The following is a 16,366-nucleotide window of genomic DNA, read 5'->3' on the forward strand; positions in this document are numbered from 1 at the left end:
GCCACAAGAGCAGGTCAGAGGTTGGGAATTCGGCAAGCAGCTAATGTTCTGACTCCCCATAGCCAATCTAATTTCTTCAATGCATCAGTCTGATGTACAATAGAATACTCTCCAATTTCTTGGAGTAACAACAAAAACACTCCAGATATTTGACACCATCCATGATAAAACAATCTACTTGATCAGTATTGCATTTACTACCTCCAGCACTGTCACATTGTATAAATAGTGTGTACCACAAGTAGTAGTATAGCAACCTGCTTTTGTTTCTTCAACATCACCTCCCAAAGGAAGAGGGCACAATAGAAAACAACCACTCACAAGACTCTCAGTACTATATATATATATATGGGTACAGATTAACAGACTGTCTCTTTTCTCTTGATTTGGAACTATATTGTCATTCCTTCACTATCACTGAGCCACAAACCTGGAACTTTCTTTTTAATACCACTGTCAGCACTACAACACAGGCACTGCTGAACTAACTCAGAAGGCAACCCGCCAACACCTTAAGGGCAATTTAGGATTGGCAATAAACATAGGCCTTTCCAGTGATGTTTTCATCGAGGCAAAAACAATGACTGCAGATGCTGGAAACCAGATTCTGGATTAGAATGGTGCTGGAAAGCACAGCAGTTTAGGCAGCAGCATCCAAGTTTAGGCGGCATGCCTTGTATAGTTTTAGCAAGATCTCCCCGCACTATTTTTATGTTCAATTACATTTGAAATAAAGGCCAACATTCCATCTCCATTCCCTCTTGCCCACTAAACTTGGAGTTGTAGCTTTTTGTGAGTCATGGGGAAGGACTACCAAATCCCCCTGTTTTATAGCTTTCTGCAGTCCTTCTCCATCTAAATAATGTTTAGCTCCTTTATTCTTCCTGCCAAAATGCATAATGTTATGTTTGTGGGCGGCACGGTGGTTAGCACTTCTGCCTCACAGCGCCAGAGACCCGGGTTCAATTCCCACCTCAGGCGACTGACTGTGTGGAGTTTGCACATTCTCCCCGTGTCTGCGTGGGTTTCCTCTGAGTGCTCCGGTTTTCTACCACAGTCCAAAGATGTGCAGGTCAGGTGAACTGGCCATGCTAAATTGCCCATAGTGTTAGGTAAGGGGTAAAAGTAGGGGTATGGGTGGTTTGCGCTTCGGGGCTGTGTGACTTGTTGGGCCGAAGGGCCTGTTTCCACACTGTAAAGCAATCGAATCAAGGAGCAGGAAAATCGACGTTTTGGGCAAAAGCCAAAGGGCTTTTGCCCGAAACTTCGATTTTCCTGCTCCTCGGATGCTGCCTGAACTGCTGTGCTTTTCCAGCATCACTCTAATCCAGAACCCAGTGATGTTTTGATGCCATGAACAAATAAAAAGCTACTGTGACAGCTAAAGAAGCAAAAACTATGAAGAAATTTAAGATGCTTTTAAAATTATGGGGGAATTTAATATGTTGAATAGAGAAACTGTGTGCTCAATGATTATGTTTTGGGTGGGGGTGATTATTAATTTGAAACAAAGCCAGCCATACCTTAGTAAAAAGCATACTCAGAAAATTTTGGGTTCAAATCCCAGAGTTCTAAGCACATCCAGGCTAACATTCTAGCACAGTAGTGAAGGAGAACTGCACTGACAGAGTTCCACAATTTGAATGTGATGTTCAACAAACACCCTATCTGTGCTCTCCAATGTACATAAAATATTGCATGGCACAATTCTGAAGAGCAGGAAAGTTATTTTCAGGATCCTGGTCCCTAAACGAACATTTAAATTGGTTATCTGGTAATTTATCACTCTTCGGTTAGCTCAGATGGTTACAGCGTGGCGCAAATAACGCCAAAGTCATGGATTCAATCCCCGTACTTACAGGGGTGACTCAGTGGTTAGCACTACTGCCTCACAGCACCAGACAGCCGGATTCAATACTAGCCTTGGACAACTGTCTGTGTGAAGTTTGCGCATTCTCCCCGTGTCTGCGTGGGTTTTCTCCCAGTGCTCCGGTTTCCTCCCACAATTTAAAGATGCGCAGGGTAGATGAATTGGCCATGCTAAATTGTCCATAGCATACAGGGATGTGTAGGTTAGGTGCATTAGTCGGGGTAAATGACGCGCAATAGGAATGGGCCTGGGTGGGTTACTCTTCGGAGGGTTGGTTATGGCTTGTTGGGCCAAATGGCCTGTTTCTACATTGTGGGGGATTCTATGTTTCTATGTAAGAGGGAGCCAATGGTGTAATGAGAATGTTACTAGACCACGGACATGGGTTTGAATCTCATCATGGCCTGTCTGATGATGGAATGTGAATTCAATAAATATCTGAATTAAGAGTTTAATGATGACTTTGAAACTGGTGACGGTAATCAGAAAAACTACTGGCTCCACTAAGGATTTGGAGATGCCGGTGTTGGACTGGGGTGTACAAAGTTAAAAGTCACACAACACCAGATTACAGTCCAACAGATTTAATTGGAAGCACTAGCTTTCGGAGCACCACTCCTTCATCAGGTTGCTTCACTAATATGTTTTAAGGGATGGAAACTGCCATTCTTACCTAGTCTGGCCTACATCTGAACCCAGACCCACAATAATGTGGTTGACTCTTAATAATTAAAGGATCCTGTGGCTTCATTTCTTACCTGTCAGGTAATGAATCAGTTACAAAACTGCTTTGAAACACTCAGTTGTCACAAAAGTCATTATGTCAACACAGATCTTTCTTTCAAAGTGTGTGAAAAAAGCAGTTCAACATAAGCATAAAGTGTGAAGATTTGTTAAAAAGAACTGTTTTCCAAAGGATGAGAATCACAGAATCCCCACAGTATGGAAACAGGCCATTTAGCCCAAATCCACAACAACTCTCTGAAGGGCAACCCACCCAGACCAATTCCCCTACACTATTACTCTACATTTACACCTGATTAATGCAGCTAACCTACATATCCCTGAACACTTTGGGCAACTTAGCATAACCAATTCACTTAACCTGCACATCTTTGTGATTGAGAGAGGAAACTGGAACATCCTGAGAAAACCCACGCAGACACGGGAGAATGCTCAAACTCTACACAGACAATTGCCCAAGGCTGGAATTAAACTCTGGAACTTGGTGCTGTAAAGCTGCATTGCTAACCACTGAGCCACCATGCTGCCCAAATTGAGGAAAATATCACTGCTCCCTTAGCACCCTCATTTGGGTGATGGGAAGAAATATTTTGAATTTCCAAACAGCCAACACAGACAAATGAAAATAGGACATACATCTCTTTTTAATCCTATCAATTTCCACAATTCTCATACAGCAAAACTCAAGTGTAACATATAGATACTGTATGAAAGCATTAATGTTATGGGGTGCCCCTGCAAATTATAGTATTTTGTCAGCATCTAGACATGGGGGAATAAGGGTTAGTTAGCTGGATAGCGAATTTGCAATGCAGAGTAATGCTAACATGGATTTAACCCCCACACTGGCTGCATATAAATGCCTCAAGGATGCCTTTATTATGAATCAAGCCTTTTTTTTTGAGGCACAGGGAGTGATAGGGAGGAATAAAGGAGGGAGAAAATTCTGGCATATTATAATTATGAGTATTACTCTATTGCCTGAGTTTCCTTCATATTCTAAATAATTGTTATTTAGATGTAAAATACACTTCCTGCAATATGTTTCACGGTATTTACTTTCATAATGTTGATAAGGTAAAATGCATTCCTCCTCAACCTCATTGCTCCCCCTCCTCTGAAGCATGGTAACCTCACATTAAACCACTGTTGTCTCTATCTAATATCAGAGCAGCCCTATTTTCTGTTAAGACTATGGCGATTTTACCTGCAGTCATACCCAACTTTCCCAATATAGTTAAGCAAAGAAAGGGACATGAACAAGCATAAATTAATGTAAAAAAATTAAGGCCTGGATACAGTGTTGAAATATTTTAATAAAGTTTCAAACTATCGATTGTATTTTGCAAAGCATGTTTGAATGTATTTCAATGCCTCAAGGACGTCAAGATTTTTTTCGAGGCACTGGGAGCGACAGGGAGGAATAAGGCAGGGAGAAAATTCTGGCGTGTTATAATTATGAGTATTACACTCTCGCCTGAGTTTCCTTTATATTCCAAGTATTTGCTTCGTACCCCGCTAATACATTTCTAGACGCAAAATACGCAGTCTACTTCCTGCAATACATTTCAGGGTACTTATTTTTATAATGCTGAGAAGGTAAGATGCATTCTTCAGGGAAAGTCTACATGTATTTAGAAATAGGACAACAGCAGCTGATTGGAATCGGATAAAAGTCAATCACGTTAACACCAAGACTGGCCACAAGCCGCCCACTGCGGCAGCTTTTCGGTCCCACGCCTGTTCTTTACCGTTTCAGCTTAAATCTGCGGCAGGTATTCACACCTGAACCCACAGCATCAGTTTTACCAAATCTTCACCGAGATGGAAAACCGGTTCGATGCGTACGTTAGCCAACAGGTCAAGTAGGCCATGTGAAACTCTACCTGATCTCGCCCACCGCTCGTCACTCCACTTTAAGATCAGCGTTTCCACGCCTCAACCAGGACCGCGCCATCAAGCAGCAGTACACATGCGCACAACTCGGCATGGCGCACAATTACATCACAACTGCGTTGGTGAATGTCGGACTCCCGGAATAGCACCACCTAGCAATTAAAACACGCACTTATGGCAATAGTTGGAGAAATATGAAAAATATCTACAACTGTAGTGTGTATATATTTTCCATAAATTTACTCAGTCGTGATATTTTAATATTTTGATTTTGTTCTTGCAGTACATCTATATTTGAAAGACCATTTTTGCTGATTTTTTTTCCATTCTTATTTTTAGGAAACGTGGAAATTGCACCAGTAAATGGGCGGAATAAGAAGTTAGTACAGGATAGTATCGATGCCGTTGTGATCAACTCAGGGTCAAATAATGCCAATGTTACAAACTGGTTTATCCTCTAAGGGAGCGGCTAGTGAATGGAGTTGCAGCAAGAACAGAACATAACGCTTTGGGCCTTGCCAATAGGGATTCCTGGAAGTTCCCATGACGTTTTGCACACAACTTCCTCGCCCCATGCTGCCATCATTGGAGGCCCCACATATTCACTCGCACAGTGATTCCACTTTGCTACAACTAATTGGACATAAAAAGGCTATGTCTGTGACCAATACCTGTATTTGGTGGAGTACCATTGGCACTTCCGCAAAATCACAACGATTGTGAGCACATCAGTAAAACGGATCACAATCTTGAATGAACAGCTCAACAATCAGTTGCATTCATCATAAATACCAATTGAAAACTGCTCTATACAGTCATAGACTCAGAATCATTCAGCACGGAAACAGACCCTTCTGCTCTTTGGTCCATATTCTTCCAAACCCTTCCTATTTGTGTGCTTATCCAAATGTGTTTTAAACACTGCAATTGTACCCACTTCCTCAGGAAGATCATTCCACATGCAAATCACCCTCTGGGTAAAAATTTGTCTCTCATGTTTTTTTTAAATCTGTCTCCTCTCACCTTAAAAATGTACCTCCTAGCCTTGAAATTCCCCATTCTGGGGAAAATACAACTACCATTAACCGTGTCTATACTCCTTATTATTTTATAAATTTCTGTAAGGTCGCCTCTCATTCTCCTACACTCCAGTGAAAAAGGTCCCAGCCTAGCCAGCCTGTCTTTATAACTTAAACCTTCCATACCTGGCAACATCCTGGTAAATCTCTTCTGAAACCTCTCCAGCTTAATAATACCCTTCCTATAACTGGGTGACTAGAACTGGACACAGTTTTCCAGAAGAGGCCTCGCCAATGACCTGTACAACCTCAACATGACTTCCCAATTCCTATACTCAAAGGACTGAGCAACGAAGGCAAGTGTGCCAAACACCTTTTTAACAATCCTGTCTGTATGGGATACAAACTTCGAAGAATTATGTACCCGCACCCTCTGTTATACAACACTACCCATAGCCCCATTAATTGTAGAAGTCCTACCCTTTTTTGATGTACATTCTGAAGTCAAGTCAGCATGTCATACCAGATTAACATGACAATTTGAGTTGAATGATGTAAAAGAACAGTTACAATCATTGATGTATGATGACTTTAAATATTTAGACAAGGAACACAGTTCACCAATGCTTTACATGTATAGGGTTGCAATACCTATAAAAATTACACAAGCTCAATTGGGATCAGTAGAAACCAATGGATCAACTGCACAAATTTCCAATTTCTGCATGACAAGTTAAAATTTGCTTCTACCAGGTTTGATGTTGTAACTGTTGAATTTGTTTCTCCTGTGCAGTGGGCTCACCTGGAAGAATGTCAACTCGTCAGTTACAGACAGGTTTGTATTTTAGCAAATGTTATAGAAGTTAATATTCATCAATTTGTATACGATTTGCTCAGGCGCATGAAACTTCATATGTAGGTGGATCTAGCAACCTGCATTAAAAACAGGCATTCTGAACTGAAAACAACTCTTAATTACCAGGCCATTTTAACTTTTTAAGTTAACTAAGGATGGTTCATCATTCTCAAATAATCTTGTTTTATTTTTGAATTGTGACAATACAATGGCTTCAAGAGTGTATTTTGACCTTTAGTGAGAAGCTACCAATTTGGGAGTTGAAGTAGGAAAAAATTAGAAAATATTTGTAATGAAGAAGTAGCTGCTGGAATTTAAGTAAGGAATACTACCAAAAGGAAAGTCAAGTAAAATAATAAACTAAAATGAAGAAAAATTAGTAACTCGAATTTCATCCACTTGTGTTAACTTTATAAATTTTTATAGTAATTTTATACTTATTCTAAGAGTAACAAATTGTTTTAGAGTTATTGAACACCAGGTCAGCTGAGCGAAGATGAGTGTATGTCCTGCAGAATGTGCAAAGTTGTGGAGATACGTATATCCCCGCCAAACACATCTGCAGGAAGTATCACCGGCTGCACAAGTTTGAACTCCAGGTTTCAGAATTTGAGCAGTGAATGGAGTCTCAGTTGTATATCCTCAAGGCAGACATCCATGCAGATAGCCATGTGGAGGGAGTAGGTTAGACTGCAGGTTAGAAACTTACAAGCAGAGTGAATAGGTGACCAACACACAGTCTCAGACAACAAGGTAGGTGTTCAGGGATCCTCTGAGTCTTTCCTGCTTGCTAATCACGATTCTTTTTGAAGCTAGTGAGGTCAATTATTACATCGGGAAGTATAGCCAAAGCCAAATTGATGACATCGTGAGCACCTCAGCTCTACTAGGGGATGGTCGATTGGGGGTATTGCATGTTGCATGATGGAAAAAGAAGAAGAATGGAAGGACAATAGTGATACGAGACTCCATAGTCAGAGGATCAGATATACATTTCTGTAGCATTAAACATGATTCAACATGGTGTGTTGCTTCTCTGGGATCAGGGCTAATGATGTTACAGAATGGACACAGGTCATCCTTCTCGAGGAGGGAAATCGGCCAAATGTCATGGTCCACATGGCTACATTTTGTAGTCATGTCTCTATAATGGTTATCAGATCATACTATTTGTATTGTCAATTCATCTGTTTTATTGCAATTGCCATGCACATTCAAATACAGAGCTTTCATGTGTTTTTTGTTTACTACTTTTAAAATCTCTAGCTCTATTTCCTATTGTACTTTTAGATTAATAAACTCTGTCCCTATGTGTCATACAGTCATAGAGTCATAGAGATGTACAGCATGGAAACAGACCCTTCGGTCCAATCCGTCCATGCCAACCAGATATCCCAACCCAACCTAGTCCCACCTGCCAGCAACCGGCCCATATCCCTCCAAACCCTTCCTATTCATATACCCATCCAAATGCCTTTCAAATGTTGCAATTGTACCAGCCTCCAGCACTTCTTCTGGCAGCTCATTCCATACACGTACCACCCTCTGTGTGAAAAAATTGCCCCTTACGTCTCTTTTATATCTTTCCCCTCTCACCCTAAACCTACGCCCTATAGTTCTGGACTCCCCGACCTCAGGGAAAAGACTTTGTCTATTTATCCTATCCTTGCCCTTCATAATTTTGTAAACCTCTATAAGGTCACCCCTCAGCCTCCTTAGCTTCACGGAAAACAGCCCCAGCCTGTTCTGTCTCTTCCTATAACTCAAATCCTCCAACCCTGGCAACATCCTTGTAAATCTTTTCTGAACACTTTCATATTGCACAACATCTTTCCAATAGGAGGGAGACCAGAATTGCACGCAATATTCCAACAGTGGCCTAACCAATGTCCTGTACAGCCGCAACATGACCTCCCAACCCCTGTACTCAATACTCTGACCAATAAAGGAAAGCATACCAAACGCTTTGTGATTACAATTTTCCACATTGCTTTTGCCTTACCTTCTCTATTTAATTTATGGAATCTTCCCAAACTTGATCCATCATTCTCACAATCTAGTTTAAAGTTCTCTTTTCCACATTAGCTATGACTTGTTAGATCAGTGAACCCAACATAGTTCAAATGATAGGCATCACACCTGACAGCTTCCACTTTCCCCAGTGTTGGTGCCAGTGCTCACAGAATCAAAATCTATCTCTCCAATACCAATTTTTGAGCCTTTTTTTAAACTTTATGTAGCCTATACCTATTTGCTTGTGGCTCATGTAATGATCCAGAAATTCGTATCTATGAGGTTCCTTTTAATTTCGCCCCTAGCTGCTCTTGCAAAAGGATAGTGCCAAAAGTGGAAGAGAGACGTGGTCATGCCATCAATGAAGCCTATTGGTATTATCGCTGGACATAATCCAGAGACCGAGATAATGTTCTGGGAACCCAGATTTAAATTTAAATTCAATAAAAATTTGTAATTAAGCGTTTAATGAAACCATTGTTGATTGTCGGAAAAAACCTATCTTGTTCACCATATCCTTTTGGAAAGGAAACTGCCATCCTTAACTTGGCTCCAGATCCTCAGCAATATAGTTGACTCTTAACTGCCCTCTGGGCAATTAGGAATGGGCAATATGACTCCAAATCCTGTGAACAAACCTTGCATAGGCAATCTTCCAGACAATATTATCACCACCTTCTCCTGCCCCACCAGCAGGACAAACCCAGTACAGTGGGCAGGATAGTGACATTCAGTTGTGAGGAAGTTGCCCTAGAAGTCCTCAACATTGACTCAGAACCCAATGAAATTTCAAGGCATCAGCAAACATGGATATGCAAATTTCCGACTGATTATCACATATTGTCCCCTCCATGTTATCATCAACCTAGAGAAAATACTGAGGGTAGCAAGGGTGCAGAATGTACTCTGCTGTGGGAACTTCAATGTCCATCACCAAGTTTGGCTTGGCAACACTATTACTGACAGAGTTGGTTAAGTGCTAAAGCTGCTAGACTGTGGTAGGAGGTGAGCAAACCAATAAGATGGAAAAATATAGTTGACCTCATCTTCACTAAACTGGCTGCTGCAGATGCATCAGACTGTGACAGTATCCTTGTGGAGATGAAGTCCCACCTTCATAATGAGTGTACCCTCCATTGTGTTGTGTTGTACTGTCATCTGAATAGAATAGACTTTGAAATATCTAGCAACTCAAGACTGGGCATCCATGAGGGACTTTGAGTCATCAGCAGCAGTACAACTGTACTCAAACATAATCTGCAACCTTGTGGCCTGACATATACCTTACCATGACTATAAAGTTAGGAGATAAAACCTGGTTCAATGGACAGTGCAAGAGGGCATGCTCGGAGCAGCACCAGGAATACCCAAAAGTGATGCCTCAGTCTGGTGAAGGTACAACCTAGGACTATTTGTGTCAAAGAGCAAAAGCAGCAAGTTATAGACATAGGTAAAAACAATGACTGCAGATGCTCGAAACCAGATTCTGGATTAGTGGTGCTGGAAGAACACAGCAGTTCAGGCAGCATCCGAGAACCAAAGTTATAGATATAGCCAAGCAATGCTACAGCTAACCAATCTGGTCTAAGCTCTGCAGTGCTGCCACACCCAGTCATCATGGACAATTAAACAAGTCACTGAAGGAGGATGCTCCACAGATGATATTAGTTGTGAAGAATGGACATTGGACTTAAAGTGTTAACTCTGCTTTCTCTCTACAGATGCTGTCAGACTTTCCGAGTTTCTCCAGCACTTCTCTTTTTGTTTCAGACTGCAGAATTAAAGTGCGGAAGGCCAAGAATATTAGCAAAGTGTACATCACACGTGCATCAGAATCAGCTATGACCAATATGGTTAATGTCTAAGAATCTATTTTAGGAGATCTTTTGTGGTGCAGCGATAACGTCTCAACTAGAAAGCCCGGGTTCAAGTCCCACCTCTGAACAAGTTGATAAGAAAATATGTGAAAGAATTTGCTTCAGAAGCTTTTGAGACTATGTCTCTATCTCTCCTACAGATGGTGGTAGAGCGAGCAGTCTCAACAGATGGGTCTGCTCTTGTCTTTCCTCTTTATTCAATAGTCGTCATACTATGCGACCAAATCGTTCTGGCAGCGAACTTCGGGAGCTGCCTGCAAATTCATTACCAAGTTGCGCGTAGCAGATTTTCTCACAGTAATTGCAGTTAGTGATGACTGATGGTAGGATACTCTACCATTGGTGTTTGAATTGAGACCGTACAGTTCTGAGCTGTGAAGCTCCCAGCCCCAGGCGCTGTTGCGTTGTGGACGGGTTGAAGGGGCACGTGCTGAGAGCGGCCGTTGGGTTTTTTTTAAAAAAGTTTAAAGTTGGAGAGCGTCTCATCTGTGCGGAGAATGCCCAAAGTTAAACTCGGGAGGAAACATGGGAGATGCCGAGAGACCCCAGGGCACAGTCAAGGTGAGGTCTGGTTCTCTCTCTCACTCAGTGTTAATGTTAGATTCTGCTGATGGGTTGGATCAAGCGGCTGGAACACAGTGGGGAAGTGTTAACATCACAGAATTATGATAGCACGGACGAAGGATAACACGACTCACTCTGTTTTACATTGAGATTATCTTTATTCTTCCTTTCCAGATAACTGTTCAGATTTTTTTTCTTAACGTTTCCGCTACACTCCCAGGAAATGAAATTCCAGGTTCTAATTACCCGCTGTATTTTAAAAAAATAATTTCCTTATGTCTCTATTATTGCCTTAAATCTGCTCTCGTTAACGATCTATTTGCCTGCCAGGAGTAACACTTTCTCTTGAGACCCTCTCAGTATACCTGGACTTTCAGAAAGCCTTTGATAAAGTCCCACATAGGAGGTTAGTGAGCAAAATTAGGGCACATGGTATTAAGGGCAAAATACTGACATGGATTGAAAATTGGTTGGCTGACAGGAAACAAGAAGTAGTGATAAACGGCTCCCTTTCGGAATGGCAGGCTAGTGGGCTACCGCAGGTATCAGTGCTGGGACTGCAGCTTTTTACAATGTACATTAATGATATAGATGAAGGTACTAAAAGTAATATTAGCAAATTTACTGATGACACAAAGCTGGGTGGCAGGGTGAAATGTGAGGAGGATGTTAGGAGAATACAGGGTGACCTGGACAGGCTAGGCGAGTGGTCAGATGCATGGCAGATGCAGTTTAATGTGGATAAATGTATGGTTATCTATTTTGGTGGTAAGAACAGGAAGGCAGATTACTACCTAAATGGAGTCCAGTTCAGTAAAGGGGTAGTACAAAGAGATCTGGGTGTTCTTGTACACCAGTCAATGAAGGTAAGCATGCAGGGACAGCAGGTAGTGAAGAAGGCTAACAGCATGCTGGCCATCATAACAAGAGGAATTGAATATAGAAGCAGAGGTCCTTCTGCAGCTGTACAGTGCCCTGGTGAGATCGCACCTGGAATATTGTGTGCAGTTTTGGTCTCCAAATTTGAGGAAAGACATTCTGGCAATTGAGGGAGTGCAGCGTAGGTTCACAAGGTCAATTCCTGGAATGGCGGGACTATCTTACGCTGAAAGATTGGAGCGACTGGGCTTGTATACCTTGAGTTTAGAAGGCTGAGAGGGGATCTGATTGAGACGTATAAGGTTATTAAAGGATTGGACACTCTGGAGGCAGGAAGCATATTTCCGCTGACGGGTAAGTCCCGAACCAGAGGACACAATTTAAAAATAAGGGGTAGGCCACTTTAGAACAGGGTTGAGAAGAAACTTCTTCACCCAGAGAGTGGTGGGTGTATGGAATGCTCTGCCTCAGAAGGCTGTGGAGGCCAAGTCTCTGGATATTTTCAAGAAAGAGTTGGATAGAGCTCTTTAAGGATAGTGGAATCAAGGGTTATGGGGATAAGGCAGGAACAGGATACTGATTGAGGATGATTGGCCATGATCATAATGAATGGTGGTGCTGGCTTGCAGGGCAGAATGGCCTACTCCTGCACCCATTGTCTATTGTCTATTGACTTTCTTTATTGAATATCTCAACTTTTCTGGTCAAACATTAGGAATTTCTCAATTTTATCCACATACTGGAACCTGGAGCTAGTCCTATGAATTTTTCTAAACTCCCCTCTGTCTTTACAGTATACTATTCCTAAACAGTGGAGTTCAGAGTTAGATGCTGAGCAAAAACTAACGTTTTATAAAGATTTGATATTTTTTGATATTCTTTTCCTCTGTTTTCCTCTGACCTTAGTTATAAAGTCCAATATCAATGTTTTTATTGCAAATTTATATTTCAAAGAACACACAGACTACACCTTGGAACTGGCTGACTTGTCCCTTCCTCTTGTCTCCTGCCAGCTTGCATTTCTTGATGGCCAGCATTCTCAGTTGACAGTTAGGCTCCGCACATTCCAGTCTTGGCAAACTCTTCTTTATGGTCTTCACCTTTTTTCAAAATATAATCTTTGTCTGTCACCTGAATCACTCTGCTTCCCGTCATAATGCCTCTTACCCTGTGCATACAAGGATTCCTTTCCTTTCCTTGTTTTGGGTAACCTTATGTGGCTGGTACTTGCAGCATTTCTTGCAGTACATTCTCCAAGTATTTGGTACGTTGGCTATCTTGTCATCTGTCACACTACCTTCAATGGTGTATGGTGATATGCACCCAGGTCCCTGTATCCCTGCAATCTATTTAAAGTTTGACCCTTTATTTTCAACTGTTCCCCATCTCCTTCATATCAAAATAAAGCAGTTCTCTACAATGAATTTCATGTGTCACTGCTTTTTTGTGGATCAGGCCTGGGAATCTTAAAAATGAGCAGCTGCTGGACGTTCAAATTGTACCCTTGTTTCTGACCAATCCCATTTTTGATTTGCTGGCTGGGCATTTCGTGATTCACATTACCCGCTTTGTTATTGAAAATCCAGCCAAAAATCTTGATGTCTATGACTCTTCTTGTAGTTTTTCAAATTTTGTGTTGCCTGCAACTTTTTTAATTGTGTACTGAACAACCAAATGTAGTTCATTAATGTACAACAAGGAAACACCTCAATATACTTTCCTCCAGAACAAAAAATGACTCTTTCACTACACTCTTTCCTGTTATTCATCTAACTATGTATCCATGCTACGTCTGCTTAGTTTATTCCATAAGCTTCCATTTTGCTGACGAGCCTATTTATCAAATGTCTTTCGGGAAGACCATGTACATTGCAATAAACATATTATTTTTCTATCTTTGCGTTATCTTTTTATTTTAAAAAAATCAGTTATCTGAACACAGTTTTCCCCACAACAGACCTGTGGTGGCTTTCCTTGAATCATAATTGTCCAAGTCACTTAATTTTGTTCTGAGTTAGCATTTCTGAAAACTGCCCCCATCACCATAGGAGTTAAACTGACTAATCTGTAGTTACTGGCTTGTGCTTGTGTCCTTTTTTTGAACAAGAGTGGAAGGGACATTTAGAAATCACGAGTACTGTTGTTAGTAGCCCAATATTTAAACCTCTTCGATTTTCCCCTCTTGCATTTCTGAGTACCCTCAGGTGATTGGTCTGAGTCAGGCAACTTATCAACTTTTTAAGTACAGCTGTTTTCTTTTAATATCTTCTCTTTATCAATTTTAACCATCCAGTTCTGTGACTATTTCCTATTTTGCTATGATTTCAATAGCATCTTTATCCCTTATATAGGCATACAAATTACTCTGCCTCCAGATTGGCTTTCTTTCTTTGAGTATTGTAAAGTAAGAAAGTGGGGTCCAAACCTTGAGCCTAGGAAACAGAAGATATTGCCACCATTGCTGAAACAGTTATAATTGAAAATTCAGAAGAAGCCAAAATTAGAGAAGCACAAGTATCTCTGAGAGCTGTGGGGGCAGGAGTTGAGCAAAAGGTCCCAATATCCTCGACATGAGATTTGTAGAAAGTCTGGGAAAATGTATATCTAACTTGATTCAGAAAATGTTTGCATTTCATGTACAAGAAAACGGAGAATAACGCTGGTTTTATCTCTTACTTTGTCATGTTGAGACTTAAACAGTGTCACCTGTTTTTAAAGAAGCATTTTAATAATGTAGGTTTGCCAACAAAGTTGAGGCCCATGGAACTAAATGGCAACATAGAGTTGTTTCTTGGAATGGTGGATTGAATGCAATGAGATTTTCCAGGTGGCAGTACGAGGCCTATAACAAAAGCAAAATACTGTAAATGCTCAATCTGAAATCAGCACCACTGTCAACATTCTTGATACGTTAATGACCCAGAAATAATTGTACTGAGGACGTTTTTTAAAATGAAAGGCAATATAAAAGTATTAAGAATGCTGGACTTTTATTAATCTGACACACGGAATTTAAAAAACAAGAACTTCATTACTAATCTTTGATTTAAACGGGTTATTGTATCCATGTGTGGGCACTGCACTTTAAGAAGGATCTGAAGGTTTTACGAAGAGTGCAGAAAATATTTAAGGTTCCAAGTTTGAGGGTCTTCAATAATGAGGATAGTTTGGAGAAACTGGAGTTGTTCTCCTTCGAAAGATTGAAGACGTAACACTCAAATAACCAAAATTGTGAGGAATGTAGAGAGAACAGATGAAGAGAATCTTCCCTTTGGTGGAATGATCAAAAACCAGATTTGAGGTTAATGGTGTGTAAAAAAAAAGTAAAAGCAACACGAGAAAACAACATTTTATGCTTAAAATGTTTAGGATCTGGAATTTATCACTTAAGTGTAGTAGAGGCAGATTCCATTGTGACTTTCAAAAGGGAATTATGTACACCTAAACTTTGTACAGCAAATTTTGTTTTAATCGGCACTCAATAAACCAGCAAAAAAAACCTGAAATACTAGAAGCTTAATGTATTGTCGCAATGTCTGAATAGTCGGTTGAGAGTGCAATTAAGAAGGTTGTCTGCTAATAAGTATTATTCAAGTGATTTATGTTGTAAATAAAGTATATAATAGTGATGTGTATACCCCTGAATTTTATTTCTACTACTTAGTGTGTTTTTATAGTGGTTACATGGAACTGTTATTTGATCAACCGATTACACTCCTGATTCCATAGGTGCCAATCAACAAAACGTTTGCTGACTTGCAGGGTTTTGGGGAGAAAAACCTGAGGAGCTCTTGTGGTACAGTGGTAGTGTCTACTTTTGAGCTCGGATGCCCAGATTCAAGTCCCACCTGCTCCACTGGTGTAAAATGACTTCTTTGAATGGGCTGAGGTGCTTTTATGGCACATTGGCAGTATCCCTCCTCATAGGCCAGAATACCTAGCTTCCAGTCCTACCTACTCCAGCGGTGTGCAATAACATCTCCAAAGAGGTTGATTAGAAATTTTATATTGGGGAAAGAGCAGAGAGTGAGCTGGCTGAATTGCTCTGTGGTTGGTGACAAATGGGTCCCTCCTGTGCTATAACCAATCTGATTTTCTCAGTACCCAAAAGACTAACAGTTACATTGCCAGTACCTTGTGAATTATGTCTAGGAGGCAAACTAAAGTAACATTGCCTCAATGATTTTTCCAAAAGATTTGATATAATCAGATTTTAGTTGGGAGAGAGCAAATCAATGAGAAGGATCAAGTTGAAAATACTTCACAACAGAATTGTTGCCAATCTGTAGCGTTACCTTACACTCCCATGTGCTAGAAACATGATCTTAAAAGTATTTTAAATTTTCTGTATTTTAAGTTCTGTTTTAGCACTGTTTTGTTTTGGTCTAGGTATAATGTTCAACACTGGAATTGGTCAGCACGTTCTGAAGAATCCTTTGATTGTGAATAGCATCATTGAAAAGGTACAGTAGAATGCATTATGTTGTTGTCAACCAGTGCTATCATTCATAATTTAGCTATAATTTCTATAATTTTGAACTAGCTATATTTAAAAAGGGAAAGGATGCTACAAATGGCATAGACAGGTTGGACCGAAAAGTCTGTTTCCATGCTGTACACCTCTATGACTCTATAAATTGGGTGTATT

At 40.6% G+C, this 16,366-nt stretch overlaps 2 protein-coding genes and 1 pseudogene across 3 annotated transcripts in view; 1 reads left to right on the forward strand and 2 right to left on the reverse strand.

The window, feature by feature from the left end:
• Positions 1-4,578, reverse strand: part of ipo11 (importin 11) — a 471,218-nt gene extending 466,640 nt beyond the window's left edge. The window contains exon 1 of the mRNA XM_043689427.2: positions 4,501-4,578. The gene's annotated coding sequence lies outside the window, so the exon portion shown is untranslated. The remainder of the gene's footprint in view (positions 1-4,500) is intronic.
• A 280-nt stretch (positions 4,579-4,858) lies between these two features.
• Positions 4,859-16,366, forward strand: part of dimt1l (DIM1 dimethyladenosine transferase 1-like (S. cerevisiae)) — a 34,951-nt gene continuing 23,443 nt past the window's right edge. The window contains exons 1-3 of one of the 2 annotated variants that reach the window (XM_087988720.1): positions 4,859-4,889; positions 6,323-6,364; positions 16,108-16,181. In XM_087988720.1, coding sequence (XP_087844846.1) covers positions 4,874-4,889; positions 6,323-6,364; positions 16,108-16,181 — 132 coding nt within the window. In that variant the 5' untranslated portion in view covers positions 4,859-4,873. Of the gene's footprint in view, positions 4,890-6,322; positions 6,365-10,491; positions 10,837-16,107; positions 16,182-16,366 lie in introns of those variants that run through there. The other variant, XM_043689417.2, reaches the window with a different exon arrangement.
• LOC122553545 (large ribosomal subunit protein eL42-like) lies at positions 12,660-13,701 on the reverse strand (annotated as a pseudogene).

This window comes from Chiloscyllium plagiosum, unplaced genomic scaffold (assembly GCF_037043375.1).
Source record: "Chiloscyllium plagiosum isolate Xiang-an unplaced genomic scaffold, Cpla_swu_hap1 HiC_scaffold_1, whole genome shotgun sequence".
NCBI classification, from domain to species: Eukaryota; Metazoa; Chordata; class Chondrichthyes; order Orectolobiformes; family Hemiscylliidae; genus Chiloscyllium; species Chiloscyllium plagiosum.